This window comes from Lates calcarifer, linkage group LG15 (assembly GCF_001640805.2).
Source record: "Lates calcarifer isolate ASB-BC8 linkage group LG15, TLL_Latcal_v3, whole genome shotgun sequence".
In the NCBI taxonomy this organism is placed as follows: Eukaryota; Metazoa; Chordata; class Actinopteri; family Centropomidae; genus Lates; species Lates calcarifer.
The window spans coordinates 22,198,953-22,219,184 of NC_066847.1; the positions used below are offsets into that span (position 1 = coordinate 22,198,953).

General features: G+C 40.1%; 1 protein-coding gene across 1 annotated transcript in view; it reads left to right on the forward strand.

Moving 5' to 3' along the window:
• Nucleotides 1-20,232, forward strand: part of LOC108891167 (dynein axonemal heavy chain 11) — a 40,564-nt gene that overhangs the window by 2,668 nt on the left and 17,664 nt on the right. Inside the window, exons 9-55 of the mRNA XM_018688285.2 lie at nt 65-181; nt 298-435; nt 528-643; nt 817-1,012; nt 1,394-1,498; nt 1,601-1,996; nt 3,629-3,961; nt 4,522-4,776; nt 4,885-5,054; nt 5,138-5,360; nt 5,511-5,627; nt 5,745-5,831; nt 5,920-6,078; nt 6,305-6,388; nt 6,517-6,675; nt 6,770-6,892; nt 7,471-7,593; nt 8,080-8,304; nt 8,384-8,475; nt 8,570-8,696; nt 8,802-8,954; nt 9,037-9,270; nt 9,926-10,057; nt 10,436-10,596; nt 10,709-10,865; nt 10,970-11,115; nt 11,207-11,323; nt 11,409-11,547; nt 11,755-11,847; nt 11,932-12,126; nt 12,210-12,287; nt 12,399-12,531; nt 12,655-12,782; nt 13,105-13,253; nt 13,450-13,600; nt 13,700-13,831; nt 14,320-14,493; nt 15,099-15,303; nt 15,519-15,684; nt 15,808-15,910; nt 16,592-16,831; nt 16,914-17,075; nt 17,191-17,384; nt 17,729-17,891; nt 18,379-18,502; nt 18,763-18,905; nt 19,825-19,986. Of these exons, the coding sequence (XP_018543801.1) occupies nt 65-181; nt 298-435; nt 528-643; nt 817-1,012; nt 1,394-1,498; nt 1,601-1,996; nt 3,629-3,961; nt 4,522-4,776; nt 4,885-5,054; nt 5,138-5,360; nt 5,511-5,627; nt 5,745-5,831; nt 5,920-6,078; nt 6,305-6,388; nt 6,517-6,675; nt 6,770-6,892; nt 7,471-7,593; nt 8,080-8,304; nt 8,384-8,475; nt 8,570-8,696; nt 8,802-8,954; nt 9,037-9,270; nt 9,926-10,057; nt 10,436-10,596; nt 10,709-10,865; nt 10,970-11,115; nt 11,207-11,323; nt 11,409-11,547; nt 11,755-11,847; nt 11,932-12,126; nt 12,210-12,287; nt 12,399-12,531; nt 12,655-12,782; nt 13,105-13,253; nt 13,450-13,600; nt 13,700-13,831; nt 14,320-14,493; nt 15,099-15,303; nt 15,519-15,684; nt 15,808-15,910; nt 16,592-16,831; nt 16,914-17,075; nt 17,191-17,384; nt 17,729-17,891; nt 18,379-18,502; nt 18,763-18,905; nt 19,825-19,986 (7,479 nt within the window). The remainder of the gene's footprint in view (nt 1-64; nt 182-297; nt 436-527; nt 644-816; nt 1,013-1,393; nt 1,499-1,600; nt 1,997-3,628; nt 3,962-4,521; nt 4,777-4,884; nt 5,055-5,137; nt 5,361-5,510; nt 5,628-5,744; nt 5,832-5,919; nt 6,079-6,304; nt 6,389-6,516; nt 6,676-6,769; nt 6,893-7,470; nt 7,594-8,079; nt 8,305-8,383; nt 8,476-8,569; nt 8,697-8,801; nt 8,955-9,036; nt 9,271-9,925; nt 10,058-10,435; nt 10,597-10,708; nt 10,866-10,969; nt 11,116-11,206; nt 11,324-11,408; nt 11,548-11,754; nt 11,848-11,931; nt 12,127-12,209; nt 12,288-12,398; nt 12,532-12,654; nt 12,783-13,104; nt 13,254-13,449; nt 13,601-13,699; nt 13,832-14,319; nt 14,494-15,098; nt 15,304-15,518; nt 15,685-15,807; nt 15,911-16,591; nt 16,832-16,913; nt 17,076-17,190; nt 17,385-17,728; nt 17,892-18,378; nt 18,503-18,762; nt 18,906-19,824; nt 19,987-20,232) is intronic.

Here is a 20,232-nt window from a genome sequence, read left to right on the forward strand (position 1 = left end):
GATTCATGTTGTTTACACTGGTGTTCATTATTAAATACTGTTGTATTGTTAAATTTGTCACAAGGGTTTTGAAAATGAGTATAAGGCTTTCAAAGTGTGGATTCTGGACTTTGAAGGTCACCTTGCCAGCCTCCTCTGCTTGGCTTTTAAGGATTGTTCAGGACTGGAATCTACTTTCAAAGTAAGCAAGAATGGATAATCGTATGATATTCATGACATAATCAAGACATAAAGTGACTACTTAGTGACAGCAGTACCAAGTGGGATACCAACATCTTTTGTTTTTTTATCTTTTAGCTGCTAACTATAATTGGACCGTTCTTGGAGAGAAGACAGATTAGACAGATATTTAGCCCCAACTTCTTTCTGCTGCAGCAGCATTTCAGAGAGGAGCTGGAGAAATGTAAATGCCTGTTTAAGTCCCAGATCCACCAGGTACTCACTACTAAACCAAGACAGTAGCTATATCTATTCAAGGCAATTGAGCGGAAAAATAAGATCTTTTCCATTCTTTTTTTTGTTTACAGATGGAAAGTGGTCTGACTAAGAACATGGCTCATACATCTGGAGCTTTGAAGTGGGCAAAAATGCTCAGAGAACGTGTTCAAACGCCGTGGGAAAAAATCAGATTGCTGTTTGACATGTCAGTAAAAACACCAGCTTGTTTCCAGTGTTTGAATGAATTAGTTACCCACACAAGCTAGCCAGAAAGATTTATTGACTGATAGACACAGTTAAGTAACAACAATTAAGCCATGACAATTGTGCCAGCCTTAAAAATGACGATGTTGTCTCACAGTTATGTAACATTTCCAGGCCTACGGGAGGTGTGGAGATGGAGAAGGAGTACAACATGTACAAGGAGTTGTTGAGTCTCCTGGACCAGTATGAGGCGGACATTTACTCTGACTGGTGTAATGGATTAGAACATGCCTGCTTGATCAACCTGAACGAGCCCCTTATCTCCAGAAATGCCTCATCTGGCCTGGTCTCAGTCAACTTCAATCCAAAGGTAATACCTGTGATGCCCCTGCAAACTAGAAAACATTCATAGCGCACCCTCCAGTGTCCAACCTACTGATAGATTGATATAGTAATGTCTGTATATTAAAAATTAAGTTAAATTGCAGGTTTGGTTACTCAATTTAATTCAATTATTCCTTGGCTCAAGCTTTTTCATTTCATTTTCAAAATTTTTGCTCACAAGTTCTTTAACATACTGCTGACATACTTGGTAACAAGTGAAAAAAATGTAACCACTGTTAATAACAAGTGACAGTTAATTTTAGTCATTATATTCTCCAAAGGTTTCTGCTAGTTGAGACAAACATTTTACCACCACCCCACTGTGATTATGCATACAAGTTAATCACTATTTCCTCTCACTCCTCAGCTGACTGAATTCTTGAAAGATGTGAAGTATATTCAGACTCTCAGTCAGATCCACATCCCTGCAGCTGCAATGACTGTTTTTGATAAGCGTGACATGTTCACAAAGGTAAGAAACAAGGATATTACTTTATGGGCTCATTTATACACATGCACACCTGTTTGAGTTAAACAATATGATACATCTTTTCTACACACTTGCATTTTACAGTATGTGAGCAGTCTGCAGCTGTTAGTGCAGTGGTACAACATGCTCAAGCAGACAGTGCTAGAGGTAGAACTTCCTCTCATCCGAGCCGAGCTGGAATCCATAGACCTGCAGCTGACAAGAGCAGAGACCGACTTGACATGGCAGGATCTGGACTGCAGGAGCTTCATCAGCACCACCAAAGACCTGGTCCAAGACCTTGTGTGTCGAGTCAGTAAAGCCAAAGAAAACTGTGAGGCCATTCAGTCACTGATGAAAGGATGGAGCAAACAAGCAATGTTTTGCAGAAAGGACAACAAGAAAGGCTCACTCATACAGCTGGAAGACAGAGGAGACCGTGTCAGTAAGAAGTACAGTGGCATGAAGAAAGACGGAGATTCTATCCATCGTCTGGTGCAGGTGTATATTTATGTATTAGTTCCAGTTGAGAATAGCGACAGAAGAACATAGCATAACACGGATTCCATGTAAAAAAATAAATAAATAAAGTGATGGCAATAATACAGTAGTAGTAATGATAGTGGTGATAATTAAAATAATAATTGCAAAAGTAGCTATAAAACTAGAAGCAGTACTAGTAATTTCTAATTATAATGGCAGGTGTTGTGCAGAGCAGCAGGAGGCTTATCATCACAGATCAGACTCTACAGCTCCAGATGCAGAAGTACCTTCAGAGTGACAGAAGAGGAGAGAGAGAGGTGGAAGAGCACAATACTACAGGAAAGGGAAGATATTGAGCTAGTAACATGTAATATGGGATATGAATCCATAGTGATAGAGAGAGAGAGAGAGAGAGAGAGAGAGAGAGAGAGAGAAGCTCAGTGCATCATGGGAAATCTCCCAATTGGAAGTCTAAGCCTATTGCAGCATAACTAAGGGATGGTTCAAGCCTGAGCCAAACCTAACTATAAGCTTTATCAAGGAGGAAAGTTTTAAGCCTATTCTGAAAGGTACAGAGGGTGTCTGCCTCCTGGACCGAAACTGTGAGAAGGTTCCACAGTAGAGGAGCCTGATAGCTGAAGGCTCTGCCTCCCATTCTACTCTTGAAAACTCTGGGAACCACCAGTAAACCAGCATTCTGGGAGCCCAATGTCCTAGTGGGGTTGTAGGGGACTATGAGATCTTTGAGGTACGATGGAGCCTGACCATTAAGGGCTTTGTAGGTGAGGAGGAGGATTTAGAATTCTATTCTGGATTTGACTGGGAGCCAATGTAGAGATGCTAACACAGGAGAAATATGGTCTCTTTTTCTAGTTCCTGTCAGTAATCGTACTGCAGTATTTTGGATCAGCTGCAGAGTCTTTAGAGACTTGTTGGGGCAGCCTGATAATAATGAATTGCAGTAGTCCAGCCTGGAAGTAACAAATGCATGGACTAGTTTTTCTGCATCCTTTTGAGACAGAAAATGTCTAATTTTTAGTGATATTATGCAGGTGAAAGAAGGCAGTCCTAGAAGTTTGTTTTATGTGTGAGCTAAGGGACATATCTTGATCAAAGATAACTTCAAGGTTCTTTACAGTGGAGCTGGAGGCCAGGGCAATGCCGTCTAATGTAACTATACCATTAGAAAATGTATTTCTGAGGTGTTTGGGACCAAGTACAATAATTTTGGTTTTGTCTGAGTTCAAAAGTCATCCAAGTTTTAATGTCCCTAAGGCATGCCTGAAGTTTGGCTAACTGATTGGTTTTATTAGGCTTCACTGACAGATAAAGCTGTTTATTGTCTACATAACAATGGAAATGTATGTGTTTCCTGATAATGTTGCCCAAGGGAAGCATATACAAGGTGAAGATAATGCAGTTATTATTTTATTATTATTTTATTATTTTAAAATCAAAATCTAACCTTTATATGCCTTGTTCCAATACTTGAGAAGCTGTGTCAGTAGATATGCTATAGTTATTCTGAAATTGATAAAACCTTTAAATGTAAAAACCTGCACTATCACTAGCAATCATAAGTGATAGAAGTACAAAGCCAAAATGTTGACAACTTTTGCACAAACCATCTCTCCAATCTCCAACAATCAGGAGAATAGGGTCCTTTTCCATGCTGACCCTGCTTCAGAGGCCTGGCGGTCCTATCTGGAATATGTGGATGAGATGGTAGTGGAGGGGCTCTTCAGCTACATCAGCCACTCTCTTCAGTTCTTTGTGGATAACATGGTGTCATGGCCAAACCAAGCTTCTCTGTTTGAGGCACAGTTGATGCTGACTGGCTCAGGAATGGTCTTCCTCCCTTCACTAGAGCGGGATGCAGGGGATGGCCTCTATGAACTTATAGAGGGATTGGTCGGAGACATCTTCAAGATTTCAGTGAATATCAACAGAGTGGCTTCTCATCTGAGCGTGGAGAGCTACCAGGTAATATGATGTGTTTTTTAGATGTTAAAACAGACATTTTTACATGTTTTATTAACATCTGTTGTCTTTTCACCTGTGCAGGAAAATAACTAGGAATTCAGTTCTTTGGTATTCTTGCAAAAGTCACACTGGAAATATTTTGAATGTCACTACGCATTTGTTTGTTGCAGACTGTTGGATGACTGTCTGTCAGACTCTGTCTCTCTATTAATGGTGAATATGTGCCCTTAATATAAACCTTATTTCTAGAACCCAGACAAGTCCCTATTAGAGCAAAGACTTTAACTGCCCTGTTAAGCAAAATAGATGAATGTGGAGTACAAGTGGAGTGGCATGTGATACAGGTGGTATGTATATATGTTTTGGTATGTTATTAAACTTGTAAAAGGCACAGGTATTATTATCTCCAGGGATAATAAGTCATAAAAAGTATTTTTGTATTGACCAAAAAAAGTGTATTCAATTACTGTGACGACTGAAACTTTCTAAACTCAGAGTGTTTTTCTCTACAAATAGTAGATACTTTAGATGTTATATGTCATGTATTATAACTCTTACAGGATGTAATGGATGACATGCTAGATTTGTTGGACCTGAGACATGAAATAATGGAGCGAGTGGAGAATGTCTTGAAGAAAGCAATAAATTACCAGAGGAAGTTTGACTGCTACGCCCATCTGTGGCAAGATGACAGGGCTGAGTTTCTCAGCCAGTTTCTCTTGTATGGACGTGTACTTACAGCTGAAGAGGTGGAGGCTCACAGTACAGATGTACTCCCTGAGAGCCTGCCTACAATCGATAACTTCAAAGAACAGGTAAAAAAAAAAAAAAAACCCCGCTTCTTTAGATCATAAATCAGATTTTTCCTTGCATGACAGGTCTGCTAATTATAACCTCTGTTTTCTGTGGTCTTAATTTTACAGATAGATTATTTTGAGGATCTGCATACTGAAATTTCCAAGCTTAAGGATTTCAGAGTTTTCAATGGATGGCTTCGGGTGGATATCAAGTTCTTTAAAGTCAGCCTCCTTAACACAGTGAAGAAGTGGAGCTGGCTTTTCAAAGAGCACCTCCTGGCATATGTCACAAACAGGTAAATTGAATGTCGGCATGGCTATAAAATACAGACCAAACTGTAACATCAGTTGTTTTCACTGTGCATGCTTTCTCACTCAGTCTTGATGAGCTGCAAACATTTGTCCAAGCCACTGTTGAAGGGCTGAACCATCCTTTGGCTAATGGAGATCACCATGACTTGGTGGAGGTTATGAGTCACCTGCTGGCTGTTAGAGACAGACAGACAGCTACAGACAAGATGTTTGAACCTCTGAGAGACACAATAATCCTCCTGGAACAATACGGAGTGACCATACCAGACCAGGTCTATTTGCAGATGGAGGTAAAGAAAGAAATGGGTTAATGTTCAGTAGGCTACGAACTATGATAATATGACAACAAGTGATAATTTATTCAGAGGCAAAGGATCAACACTGTATATTCATTTTGTGGCCATTCAACTATTAAGACACAAAACCAATTCTCTCTGTAGGAACTCCCTGAGAAATGGTGTGGGGCTAAAAAACTGGCCTTAAAAGTGAGGCATGAGGTGGCACCCATGCAGAATGCAGAAGTGATGGTTTTACGAAGACGATGCATGGCATTTGAGGTGACGAGTCACTTATTAGCTCTTATTTTCATAGAAATTACATGGTATATGCACATTTTGATGCTATTGTATACCCCAGTGTGAAGACCGTTTAAGTGGTACGTGGTTATTTTTTAGGTAAAGCAAACCACATTCAGGGAGATGTTCAGAGCCACTGCACCCTTCAGTTATAATGCGGAGCATCCCTACACCAGTCTGGACAAAGTAGGAATTTACCCATTGTTTGTTTATAGCTGAAAAATAACACTGTATTGTACAATGTGGATAACAGTCGTCACATGTTGTCTCCTAGTCTGAAAAAGCAATTCGAGACATGGAGAAAGAAGTAGCAGAGCTTCAGGAGTCCACCAATCTATTTGACGTTACTATTCCTGACTACAAAGACATAAAGCTTTGCAGAAGAGAGATCACCATCCTCAAAGAACTATGGGACATTGTTATATATGTGCAGGTAATTACCTTAATATATATTGTATATTAAATGTCACTGTTTGTGAGGAAATGTAAATACAGCTGAAGGCCTCATCACCTTACCATGCTACTCCAATTATAATAACTTGACCAGCCTGTCCTCATGGAGGCTGTCATTGATTCTTTGAATACCCTCTAGACTCTAAATGTCCCCATTAAGCACCCTCAGCCCATTGACCCCTCGGCATGTGACTTTATCTATACAGAGCAGTGTGAAAAACTGGACAATGACCAAATGGAGGCAGATAAACGTGGACCAGATGGATGCCGAATTGTGGAGGTTTGCCAAGGTGAGGTCACCAACAGCGCTACATCACACCAGCACATCTCTCCTGCTGTCTTGCTGTCATGCACCATTGCTGTTTGTAACAGATGCCTCTAATAACTAATTATGTTTACATACCTTCTGTTTGTGTAGGACATGCGGAAGCTTGACAAAGAGGCTCGTGTGTGGGATGTGTATTCTGGGCTGGATCTTTATGTAAAGAACCTGTTGACGTCACTGAGGGCTGTGAGTCACCTACAGAACCTGGCAATACGAGAACGCCACTGGGTGCAGCTAATTAGAACAACACAGGTGCATAAGTACACACAGTAGAGGTCTTGCTATAGAGCAATGTTTTTCTCACATGACAGAACTTTGCATCATGACAGCATTTATTTTTAAACAGATGGACATCACTGTGACTGACAGCACCACCATGGAAGACCTCTTGGCTCTGCAGCTCCATTTGTTCGAAGATGAAGTTCGCAACATAGTGGATAAGGCAGTCAAAGAAATGGCCATAGAGAAGGTTCTCCTTTAATTTTGAATAGATCATGGACAAACGCATCAACATGATGAGTCTTTTAGTCATGATGACTAATTATATAATGTAACATACTGTACCACACAGCATGTCTGGTAAAGATCAATTTACAGCCTGACATGTACTTTGAAAGGTTGGACACAGGAACAGTTATTCTCACTTACTACCTGGCAAACTTTGTAGCCATTTGGCTATTATAAACAAAAACAAACAGGACACTTGACACTGCTCTGCATTATAATTATGGTTCCATTATATACTGAAGACTTGATGCAGGGCTTTCATAGTTTTTACCTTAGGATGCATATGGAAAAAGTCATTAGAAAGAGGGTGAAAACTAGGAGCTAACCTCATGAACATGGTCTATTACAGTGCTTTCTCAAACCATGAAGAATCATCTAATCCTGCAGATTAGCTGAAAAATTCAAAATCATTTAGAGATACATGGTTTTCACTGGATTTGGTTTAGTCGTTACTCTCAATCTAAATATAGTTATAAATACATTAATACTGTTTATATTCAAAGACTGTTATCATTATACTGTCTATTATTTAATTTTCAGGTTGTAACAGAAATAAGTCAGATGTGGGCATCAATGGAGCTTTCATATGAAGATCATTACCAAACCTCTGTGCCACTTCTTAAATGTGATGAGGAACTTATTGAAACTCTTGAGGATCATCAGGTAAATATCTCAATCACTGAACCCATTCTAAAGATCAGTTGTCTGTTAGAAGCACTGATAGTTAAGTACTGAATAGGGATGAGAGTGCAGACAGAGGCCGGCCCATTTTGCTTTTTAACAGCACAGCTGAGAGTTGAGAGGTCCCTTTTGAGTCCTTAGATTTATAGCTGCTGTAGGACACGGCATTGTTGCATTGTGGCGGTCTTTATACATATACACCAGATGTATTGGGAGGGGGTTATAGCTAGCAATTAGAAGTCTTGCCACTTTAGTGCCTCCATCTTTGTGTAAGCAGACTATTTCCCTCCCCCACCTTTTATAGCATGACATGCTGATGAGGTTGAATGTGTTTGGAAATTAAACTGATACAGGTTATGATGTCTGGTTATCAAGATATGACTTTCTCTTGCCACAGACTGAGTGGTAGATTGGTGTATTTCAGTTTTACATTGGTTTTACTCTTGTCTCTATTTTCTCATCCTCAAGGTTCAGCTCCAGGGTGTCTTCCAGAGCAAGCACGTCGATCACTTCCTGTCCCAGGTGCTGGAACTACAAAAACAGCTGACTGTGGCTGATTCTGTGCTGATGGTCTGGATGGGGGTTCAAAGGACATGGGCCTACCTGGAAAGCATCTTCAAAGGCTGTGATGACATCTGCCAACAGCTGCCTGCAGATGCACACAGGTTCCAAGCTATAGATGGAGAATTTAAGGTCTGTGCTTACATGCTAGTCAGTTATGCTAATTCCATTGTTCTCATAATTGTTAACATGGGCATTTTGGTGCTTTCAGGGGCTAATGTTGGACAGTGCTAAGACCAAAAATGTCATTCAGGCTACCAACAAACCTCATCTATTTGAGAAGTTAGAGGATCTACAAAAAAGGTTGATGCCGAGTTTGATATTTGACTGTCATTATAGTGTTTTCAGTTTAAAGGTTTGTGTTCACTATTCCTGCACCGTACCCTTTTTCTAATAGGCTGGCATTGTGTGAAAAGGCTCTTGCTGAATACCTGGAGACCAAGAGACTTGCCTTTCCACGATTCTACTTCATTTCATCTGCAGACTTGTTGGACATCCTTTCTAAAGGGAGTCGTCCCAGAGAGGTACACTGATGAAGAATATCACATTTGTGTATTTTATCCAGTGTCACTGTCTTTAGGCTTACTGTGTTTGTCATGAAAAATGTATTGACTGATTTTGTTTTGCAGGTTACTGTCCACCTCTCAAAATTGTTCAACAACATGTCAGATCTCGAGTTTGCGAAAAATGAACAGTTGGATAATCCTAAACTTGCTGTAGGCATGTACAGCATAGAGAAGGAATATGTCCCATTCCAGACCGAATGTCGCTGTTGTGGGCCGGTAAGACACTACAGACATCAGAGAATCAAATCTAAATTAGCTACCAGAGTTAATAAATAACTAACCTAATACTTTGCATTAGGTGGAGGCATGGCTTACTTGTCTAGAGGAGTCTATGAAGGAAGGTGTCAGGGGCCACCTGTCTGAGGCTGTGTCTGTGTACGAGGACAGGCCCAGAGAGCAGTGGATTTTCGACTTCCCTGCCCAAGTGGCCCTCACTGGATCACAGATCTGGTGGAACAACGATATGGAGCTTGTGTTTAAAAGACTGGAGGAAGGATTTGAGTCTGCACTTAAAGACTACAACAAGAAGCAGGTATATTTTATGCTGGGTGAACACATTTATATTGAAATTAAATATAACTTAGTTGACAAGGGTATATATTTAAATTTTAGAACAGCGTTACAAGTGGCAACTCCTAAAGACAATGGACACCTCTTACGTAATGCAGTCATAATTACATCAGAGTCACTGACCTGAGCTGGGTTTGTGGAGCCTCATCATGGGCTGTGCTCATAACTTGTCAGTTTCATCAGCACTGTTTAGGTTAGGATGTCCTTGGCTGCTGTTTGAATAATCTCTCTCATCCTTCAACCTGCTGGACTGCACTGATTGGGTCCACTGTTAAACAGGATCAGTGACAAATGCAATACATCCTGTGATGTTTTAGTTAAAACAAGAACCCAAGAGTACTTGTGATTGTGTTCCCAGTTCTTGATTAGTGTACAGGGCTGTTTCTGTCACCTTGTCCACAAGGTCCATGTTCATATACTGATTGTGTATGTTGCTCTGCATGGATTGAAATCTTAGTGACTATGAAGGCTTAACAATATAAGTGAGACATGAAATTTGAACCAAGCAATGTATTCAGTCTTACGTGTATTTGATACTAAATTGACACTCTTGTCTTAACTAACCCTGGTCTGTTGTCTTAAACATTGTTTCAGTCTATTTCTCTTCCCTCCTTCAGATTTCTCAACTCAGCTCACTGATCAGCATGCTGCTAGGAGAGCTGAGCTCAGGCGACAGACAGAAGATCATGACAATATGCACGATTGATGTCCATGCTAGAGACGTTGTTAGCAGCCTCATTGCACAGAAGGTTAACACAGTTGTTTCAGTGTTTCATTTTAGTGCGACTGAACTAACATTAGAATTATGCAAACGGTTTACTCGGTAGGTGTATAGTGTAAAAATAATGACACGTGTGTGTGTGTGTGTTTTAATTTTGCTTGTTAGATTGCATTTTGAAATATATTTAATTTTAAATAATAAACCTTAATATGAACAGTACATTTCAATACTTACTATAGTAAGGACACAATTTACATCACATTGAAATGGACATATTTAATATAGACTATAGTCTTAACTAGTTATGATCACCACTCTGCCCACTGCTAGAGTCTCATATGTACTAGATATCTGGTGATGAATTATCTCTTTGACATAGTTTGATAACAGCCATCTGTGCTCACAGGTCACCACCTCACAGGCCTTCCAGTGGCTTTCCCAGCTTCGACATTGCTGGAATGAGCAGCAGCACCACTGCTATGTTAATATCTGTGATGCTCAGTTCCTTTACTCGTATGAGTATCTCGGAAATACACCACGTCTGGTCATCACTCCCCTCACAGACCGGTAACTCTGCAAACTATCAGTTTTCAGTACACGTGTGTTTTAGCACAGTTGTTATATACAGCATTGCTAAACAGCACATTTGTGTTTCTCTGTGGGCTATTGCCAAGCTTAGGTGCTACATCACCTTGACTCAGTCGCTCCACTTGACAATGAGTGGTGCCCCAGCAGGCCCTGCTGGAACAGGGAAGACTGAGACCACTAAGGATCTTGGCAGAGCCATGGGTGTCATGGTATACATCTTCAACTGCTCTGAACAGATGGACTACAAGGTAAGAAAGTTCATAACTATTTTCTTCACCAGCTTCATGTCTTGATTAGATTTTCACTAAACATTTATGTTTGGATGCAAAATGTAATTTTTCTTTCTGTTCAGTCAATTGGAAATATCTACAAGGGTCTGGCCCAGACTGGAGCATGGGGCTGCTTTGATGAGTTCAATCGCATCGCTGTGGATGTTCTGTCAGTTGTAGCAGTGCAGGTCAAAACTATACAAGATGCCATTCGTTCTAAAAAGAAAAGGTGGGTAGAGGTGGAGCTTAATAGTTGAAATAGTAATTTTTTTTATATTGTAACCACGTACACTTAAAAAACACATTATGTAACCTCACAGGTTCCTCTTCCTCGATATGGACATTGTCTTAAAGCCCTCTGTGGGGATTTTCATCACTATGAACCCTGGCTATGCAGGCAGGACAGAGCTACCAGAGAACCTCAAAGCTCTTTTCAGGTGGGAATGATACAGGTACTTTCCTTATAATGTACTGTCATTCAACACAAATTTCACTGTCCGTATTATCTGTGTCCCGATGTAGACCCTGTGCCATGGTGGTGCCTGACACTGAGCTTATTTGTGAGATAATGTTGGTGGCAGAGGGCTTCCGTGGTGCAAAGCTTTTAGCCAGGAAGTTTATTACTCTGTACAATCTCTGCAAAGAACTGCTCTCCAAGCAGGTAGGAGAAAAGCACTTAGTAGCACTGTTATATTTCATAATGTTGGCTCAGAACAGAACATCAATAATAAATCTTTTCAGCTACACCTCAGGAGCTCAGTGATGCATGAAACCATTTAATAATTCTTAGTACTTTGTATGATATAATTATGGTAAGCGAAAACACAGAAATACACATCTTTACTGTTTGTCCTCATTTGTCTATTAGGACCACTATGATTGGGGTTTACGCGCTGTCAAGTCTGTTCTGCTTGTGGCAGGTGGACTGAGAAGACGAGACAAGACAAGACCAGAGGATCAGGTGACTTATATGTGAATGTCACCTCACAGCCACAAGAGGAAGAAGTATAGTGTCATTTGATTTATAGGTGTGTTTACTTTACAGGTGCTGATGCGTGCTCTGAGGGACTTCAACATGCCCAAAATTGTGACTGAGGATGTGACTATCTTCTTGGGACTGCTGGGAGACCTGTTCCCAGGCTTGGAGGTAGAGAGAGAGAGGAGCTGTGAATTTGAAAAGGCCATTCGGAAGACCACGCTAGAGCTCCGACTCCAGCCTGAGGAGATGTTCATCCTTAAGGTTTGACAGTGCGTAGTATATACCTTGCCAATACTTCAAAAAAAGGAAGAAAGAATCTTTTCATGAACAACTTTGTTTGTTAGGTGGTGCAGTTGGAGGAGCTCATGGCAGTGCGTCATTCTGTCTTTGTTATTGGAAATGCAGGGACTGGGAAAAGCCAGGTTAGATTGGTTGATTGATTTTTATGCCTCAGATGTTTTGAAAGTAAATTCTCAGTCTAATTTTGTAAGGCAGGTGTCAAATATCAGGTATACTGTGCATATTTTCAACAGATATTGAGAGTTCTCCATAAAACCTATGTAAACTTGAAGAGGAAGCCTGTATGGAATGACCTGAATCCAAAGGCAGTAGACAGAGATGAATTGTTTGGCTTCATCCATCCTGCAACTCGAGAGTGGAAAGATGGTAAGCAGAGCTGGTTTTAAATGAGAACAACAAAATTAAAACACGAACTGTTCCAAATCATGCTGGGTGTAAATAGTGCTTATACCTTGCAATCTCAGTTTGTTGTTTGCATCCCTGTGTAAGGTTTGCTTTCATCACTGATGCGAGAGCAGGCAAACATCTCCCACCTAGGACCTAAGTGGATTGTGTTGGATGGAGACATTGATCCGATGTGGATTGAATCACTCAACACAGTGATGGATGACAACAAGGTACCTCCCTCCTGTTCACTCATACACTATTGTACAACACATAGCAACTAAGGTGGTATAGATAGAATAAGATGTTTCTTTCCCTCTCCTTCAGCAATCACTTCCTGGATTGTGAGTACTTGGAGGTATTTTTCCAGAGTAATGAATCATGTCACAGTGATCTTGTGCCTTTGAAATATTCTAAAGAAACTCTGTCAAACCTGATGAGATATGAAGGTGTTTACCTTATCGTTTGGGTAGAGTCTTGTCCATCATATTGACCATTCAAATATATATATATATATTTGTATGTAAACCATCATGCCTGATAATATCTTTTCAGGTCCTGACTCTGGCCAGTAATGAACGTGTGCCACTTACTTCCTCCATGCGGCTGGTGTTTGAAATCAGTCACCTAAGGGCGGCCACTCCTGCTACTGTATCCAGGGCGGGAATCCTCTATGTTAACCAACAGGACCTGGGCTGGAATCCGTGAGTTGCACAGTTTGTATTCAGATAGTATAAAAATTTATGATCTTCTGTATTATGTATAGTGCTTATTTCTCTAAAGTGACTATGTTGTTTAAAATTCTGTAGGGTGCAACAACACTGTAACAGTTTGTATAAATGTATTCTACTCAAAACACAAGGGAGCCCAGCAGTATAAAATGATTCCTTGATCATTCAGGTATGTTGCCAGCTGGATTGACCAACGAGAGCGGCAGACAGAAAGGGCTCATCTCACCATACTGTTTGAAAAATATGTTCCTCGTTGTCTGGAAAAAATGAGAAACACCTTCAAGACCATCACTCCCATCCCAGAGAATTCTATGGTGCAGGTACACAACTCACAAGCACTCACAGTATATTTATTTCTGCTTTTGTGTGCCAATACAGTCAGAAAATCACAATAAAATAATTATTTTCTCCTTGTTCAGACACTCTGCACTTTACTTGACTGCCTTCTAACACCAGCAAATATTCCATCTGACTCGCCACGTGAGCTCTATGAGACCTACTTCACCTTTGCCTGCATCTGGGCTTTTGGAGGAGCCATGTATCAAGATCAGGTATTACTTTTGTTCAAGTGGATGAACTTGAGTATGGTAGAGCAATTCTAATGTAATTCTCTTTTAAATATCAGCATGTGTATAAAGCAACTATAAGGACAGTGTGGGCACATGTGTTTTGACATGACACTGCCATAGTATTTGTAACCTAATAAAGTTCAGGCTTTATTTCTTGGGTACTTAAAACTAAACAGTTGTCCCTTGACAGAAATTATGCATTTTCCACAGAAAAATGTGTAATTCGGGATTACTCCTCTTAGTTATCCCTTCACTTACTCCTTGCTTTGTCTTTGTACGTCTGCCTTCTTCTCAAAGGTATAAATATAGCGGGTGGTACAACACTTCCTTTTGTTGAGAGGCATGGCAAGAATGTCAAGTGACCAAGAATAATACACACTTAACTGTCAGTTATTTGGACTAATGGTGGGGTTGTCCATTGAAATGATATGAATTAATGCATGATATTGTATTTTTGATGATCTGTCCAGCTCTATGATTACCGGGTAGAATTCAGTCAGTGGTGGACCAAAGAAATGAAGACTGTGAAGCTCCCAGCGCAGGGGACAGTGTTTGACTACTACCTTGACCCTCAAACCAGACGCTTCCTGCCCTGGAGTGATACTGTGCCTCCTTTTGAAATGGAAACTTCTACACCATTACAGGTAAGAACATGCAGTGTACACTAGAAAAAATATGGGAGAGTAGAATCATGTAACTCCAGAAACACAAACTTTTCAAAGCAGTTTGACTAATAATCGCATACACAATCACAAGAAGCAACCTTCTTAAAGAAAAATAACCAAAAATGAACAATACAGTCATATTAAAAATGTATGTATGCCTCAGTGAACATAATAAGAGAGGGTAAAGTCACATCATGAGGTTATGGCAGGGGTGCTAGAATGGATGATAGGCTTGCCACTGTGTCTGATTACCATCTACTACACCCCATACCAGACTGTGTGGGGGTGAAGGCATGAGCAACAAGGCTTGCGCTATCACCCACGCTCTATTGTCTTTCTTTATGCTCCTGCGTACAGCTGTGAATGCTCCAAAGGCTCTTGCTGAGCCATAATTAGTGGGGTTTTGTTCTGAGCAAATGATGCTATTATGACAGAATAGTTGTGGTGTACTGGGGAAATACAAGAAATTATAAATCACATACAATTCACTGAACACATGTCTGTCAATAAATCACACTCAAAGAAAGCCATAATAACCATGTATGTTTCTGTTCTCTGTCTTCCTGCTGTTTCTATGATTGCAGGCTGTTCTGGTACACACAGCAGAGACCGTACGTCTTCGGTACTTCATGGACTTGTTGCTTGAGAGGAGACAGCCAGTGATGCTTGTGGGGAATGCTGGAGTGGGAAAGACTGCACTTGTCAGGAACAAGTTAGACTGCCTGCCAGAGAGTTACATGACCACAAAAGTACCCTTCAACTACTACACTACCTCCCTCATGCTGCAGGGTGAGTGGGGGTTTTTGGTTGCTCAGTGGTAGCACATCAGGTAAACTGTAGCACCCTCTGCTGGTAGAAAGAGTGGAGGGGGAGAAAACTTCAGCCTCAAGTATTATTATAATCATTACCTTCATATGACATCCCCAAATTTGACTAAGGTAAGATCATTCCAGCTTTTTTGAAAAGGTATTTTATTTTTACTTTCACCTTGCTTTCTCTTGCAGGGATCTTGGAGCAATCATTAGAGAAAAGAGCAGGCAGAAGCTACTCCCCCATAGGCAACAGACGGCTGGTTTACCTTATAGATGATATGAACATGCCAGCTGTTGACAGTTATGGAACAGTGCAACCTCATACACTTATACGCCAACATCTGGATTATGGGCACTGGTGAGACTATCCCACTCTCAGTTATATGTTTTTAGTCCAATGTCACAGATCAAGTCATTTTCTCAAGTTACAGTGTGTTTTGTTTATTAAACCAAGCCCTCCTCCATTTCTTGTTGTCTGTAGGTATGACAGACAGAAACTGACCCTAAAAGAAATACACAATACCCAGTATGTTGCCTGTATGAATCCAACTGCTGGGAGTTTCAATATCAACCCCAGACTACAGGTATGTTTACCAGTATAATTGCTCTTAATCTTATTTTCTGAAAATGGATTAAAGAACGCATACTAGCATCCATTATTTTTAATACAATTCACCTGAGATTTACACTAGCAATTTTTAAACGTTTGAAGCATAGTGTAGCCTAAAATAAATATAAATTAACACATGTGAATTAAGCACAAGTTGTTATTCTACATTTTCCTGAAACACATTTTATAAGTACTTCCAAAAACCTGTCAGTGTCTTCTCACAGCAAATCTTCATCTGCAGAAACTTAAAACTGTTTTCATTTGTCTGTGAAGAAAAACCCTGAAGAAGAAGAATTTTCATCAATTACAATGCCACAAGGAAACCTTATCTTAAATCTCTGTGTGGTTTGGAGCAAAATAAATCATGCAACAGATTTCAACACAATATTTTAATATTTTATATTTAAGTGCCAGCATGATGAGATTGTACTTTAATGATGTGGCAACTGCTACTACTACAAAAAACAAGTCTGCAGTGTAAAGTTTAGATACATATTTTGAGATAAATTAGCTCTAATTCAAAATGGATGCCAAGGATGTATCTGAAGTTTTGGGGTTTAGATGAAACTCATCATTAAACTAGTGTCTTTTTATAATTAAGATTATACACTGCTATACATTTTCTAAATATTGATTGTGCCTGTGCTCTCAACAGAGACATTTCTCAGTGTTTGCTGTGAACTTTCCTTCATCTGAGGCTCAGATGTCGATCTTCAGTCAGATCCTGTGTAGCCACCTGAAGCAGCAGCTTTTCAGTCCACTGGTTCAGAGGAGCGCTGCAGCTGTGGTCCAAGCTGCCATAACTCTTCATCACAAGATGGTTCACAGTTTTCTGCCCACGGCCATCAAATTTCATTACACATTTAATCTACGAGATTTGTCTAACGTCTTTCAGGTAGTGCTGATAGCGGGTAAGTTCAACAATTGGACTTTTGAATGATAAGTGAAATATTCATTTTACTATTTGTGTTATTCAGGGAATTCTCTTCGCTGGGCCAGAGACCATGAAAGACAGCACTGACCTGGCACTGCTGTGGCTCCACGAGTCCTGCAGAGTGTACTCAGACAGACTGGTAGACGACAAGGACCTGCAGCTCTTCCGGAGGCTCCAGATGGAGACTGTGCATGAATGCTTTGAGGTGCATTTCAGATTCTGATAAACAGTGTATAACTGTATAACTTGCTGCTCTTCACCTTGAGATAACAACGTTGACTGAAACATTGAAATGATTTGTTATGCTTGTCCTCATCTAGGGGCTGGAGGACAAAAAGGTGACAAAGCAGCCCCTCCTCTATTGCCACTTTTCCCAAATGGGTGAGGAAGCCTCCTATGCTCCTGTTACAGACTGGTCTGTGCTCAGGGCCATCCTTACAGATGCCCTGGAGAGCTACAATGAGCTCAATGCAGCCATGAATCTGGTGCTGTTTGAAGATGCCATGCAACATGTGTAAGTAAAGCTCATTCACATATTATCATAAAAAATAGATTAGATTTATCACAGTAAACTTATTTTCCTTTAATAAACCAAAAACACTAATCACGCATCGACTACTAAGAGAACATATAAACAGAACGTAAAAGTAGTAAGAGTAGGACATAAGGGATTTTATGAATATAGATTATTGCAGAAAGGAAAGTTAATATGATGTGAGGTATAGAAATATGTTAAAAGGTTTTTTACTGCTGTAGTGGAGACTCCATATTACTATCTTTAGTAATATTCTGTGCAGATTTTAATATTGTGAGAGATACATGTATTTAGTGGCATAACAAAGATTGTGTTATTACCAGCTGTCGCATCAGTCGCATCCTGGAGTCTCCAAGGGGTCATGGCTTACTGGTTGGGGTTGGCGGCAGTGGGAAGCAGAGTCTGACTCGTCTGGCTGCCTACATATCCTCTGTGGAAGTCTTCCAAATCACTCTAAATAAAGGTTATAGCATCCAGGACCTCAAGGTAAATATTGATGTCGTTAATTGGTTACAGAATATCAAGTGCAGTATAACTTCATAAAATATGCTTTTATGAAAATGTGTAACCTTAAAGTGAGCTGTTTGTAGTTACAATCCGTGGCCTTAAAATACATTGTTGTCATGCAAAGTGTAAATAACTTGCGTAAGTCAACATCTCTTTAAAAATTTCTCTAAATCAATTTCCTCTCTAGCTGCATGCAGGATATTGATGAATCTATGTTTTGTTCAGCTTCTCCAATGACGCGGGAATTAATTGTCAGATACTATTAAAAGCCACTGGAAAATATTTCAATGTCTCATTGATGAAGCAAGTTTGTCAATGTAATCATTTAATAGCCTATTTTCAAGGCGTATCATGGGACTTGTGCTGTCCCATTGATTATTGTTGGACAATTTAAAATTCTCTACCAGACTCATTATTAGTGTGAACAGCATAAATGCCCACTCATGCCATTTGTGGTTTTATTTAGATGGATCTGGCAGGCTTGTTCCTGAAGACTGGAGTGAAGAACCAGCGTGTGGCTTTGCTCCTGACTGATGCACAGATACCTGATGAGCAGTTTCTGGTCATTATTAATGACTTACTGGCATCAGGTCAGATCCAAACTCCAGAACAGTCTTACTGTTTTTCAGCTGTGTCAGCCTGAGAGATCAGTGATTTTGAAATGCTTGTTGTTATCCCCATCACACTGTATTATTACCATTTCGTGTCATTCAGTTCATGAATGTACCTTATCAGTTATTAAACTTATTTAATCTTTGCTGTTGTTCTGAAATTATGGCATTGAATAGAGAGTGATTATTGATCACTGCAGCTTGTCAGTCTGTGATCATGACTGTGCCTTTTCTTTTAGGAGAAATTCCTGAGCTCTTCAGTGAGGAGGAAATCGAAGGTATTATGTTGGGTGTGAGAGCTGAGGTCCGAGCCCTTGGACTCCTTGACAACAGGGAGAACTGCTGGAGGTTCTTTACTGACCGAGTCCGACTACAGCTGAAGGTTTTGTCTTTCAAATTCTCTCTACTTTTTCTACCTCTAATCTTCTATTACCAAACGGTGCTCTTAACTTTATCTATCTGAATATGCAGTCATTTTGTCGCTCTTCCAGTTTTTGTCTTGATTATGTGTTCAATTGCCTGCCCTCACTATTCTGTGATGATGTAGTAGTGTACTGTTTTCCAGCAGCATCAATATCATATTTTTTTTCCTTCTTAAAATATTGTAACTTTTTGGAGAAAGGTCTATCTCAAAAACCTCTCGATTTGAGTTAGTCAAAAACTCTGCTTTAGATGGTTTCATAAGACCAAGGGTGGTAGATTTTTTGTAAAGCAGATTTTCTTACTTAATAGCTGCAACGTTAGCCACCAGTACAAACATTAGAAAAGAGGAGATTAGATATTAGCAGCTGAGTAAAGTTCTATGACATTTTTTTCTGTGCAATCACAGCTGACACAAGAAATTAATGATAAAACCTTCCACACACTCTAGTGTGTTTGAGATAGAGAATTGAAAGCACAGCTGCTGTGTAATATTATTAAATATGTTTGACAGGCTGAATTAACAGAGCCAGACAAACTGGGGGGTTAAAAGGAAGGAAATTCTTGTCTCAGTACACATGTATGCGGTCCAGCTAATCTTTGTGCCAGGGCCTCTGGTAGCGTCACCGTCTGCTCCAGCCAACTGGGAATGTGGCTGCCTGTCCACATGCCAATGTGATGAAAGTGGGGGCACAGAATGCTGCCAGTTATGGGTTCCCCTCTTGAATGTATCTGTGATATCTGTGATCTGTTTTGATTTTCGATATGTGCACTTGGCTGTATATCTCATCATGCTCAAATATGTGGATATATGTTGGTACATATGTATTTTTGTGTGTGCATCTAGTTAACTGTTTGTTCCCTGGCTTCCCTCTTTGTAGGTGATACTGTGTTTGTCTCCTGTGGGAAATGTTCTTCGTGTTAGGGCTCGTAGGTTTCCAGCCCTTGTCCAATGCACCACCATCAACTGGTTCCATCCTTGGACCACTGATGCTCTGCGGTCCGTCAGCTACAGATTCATCCAAGAGATTGAAGGCATTGAGGTAAGGCCTTTGAACCCAAGTGCTTTATGTCATCATCTTTCATCCTAATAGACAAACTCTGAATGAAATTATTATTTTTGGCTCCCTGCTTTCCACCACATATGAACATTGTGATATTACTACAAATAACATTATTAGCTGTTAGAGATGCATCTGTGGGTGTGAAACACAGTATTTCCCTAGCTTTGCCACATATCCCCATATTCCCATATCCCAGACTGAGTTAGACTTTAATGAACACCTTCT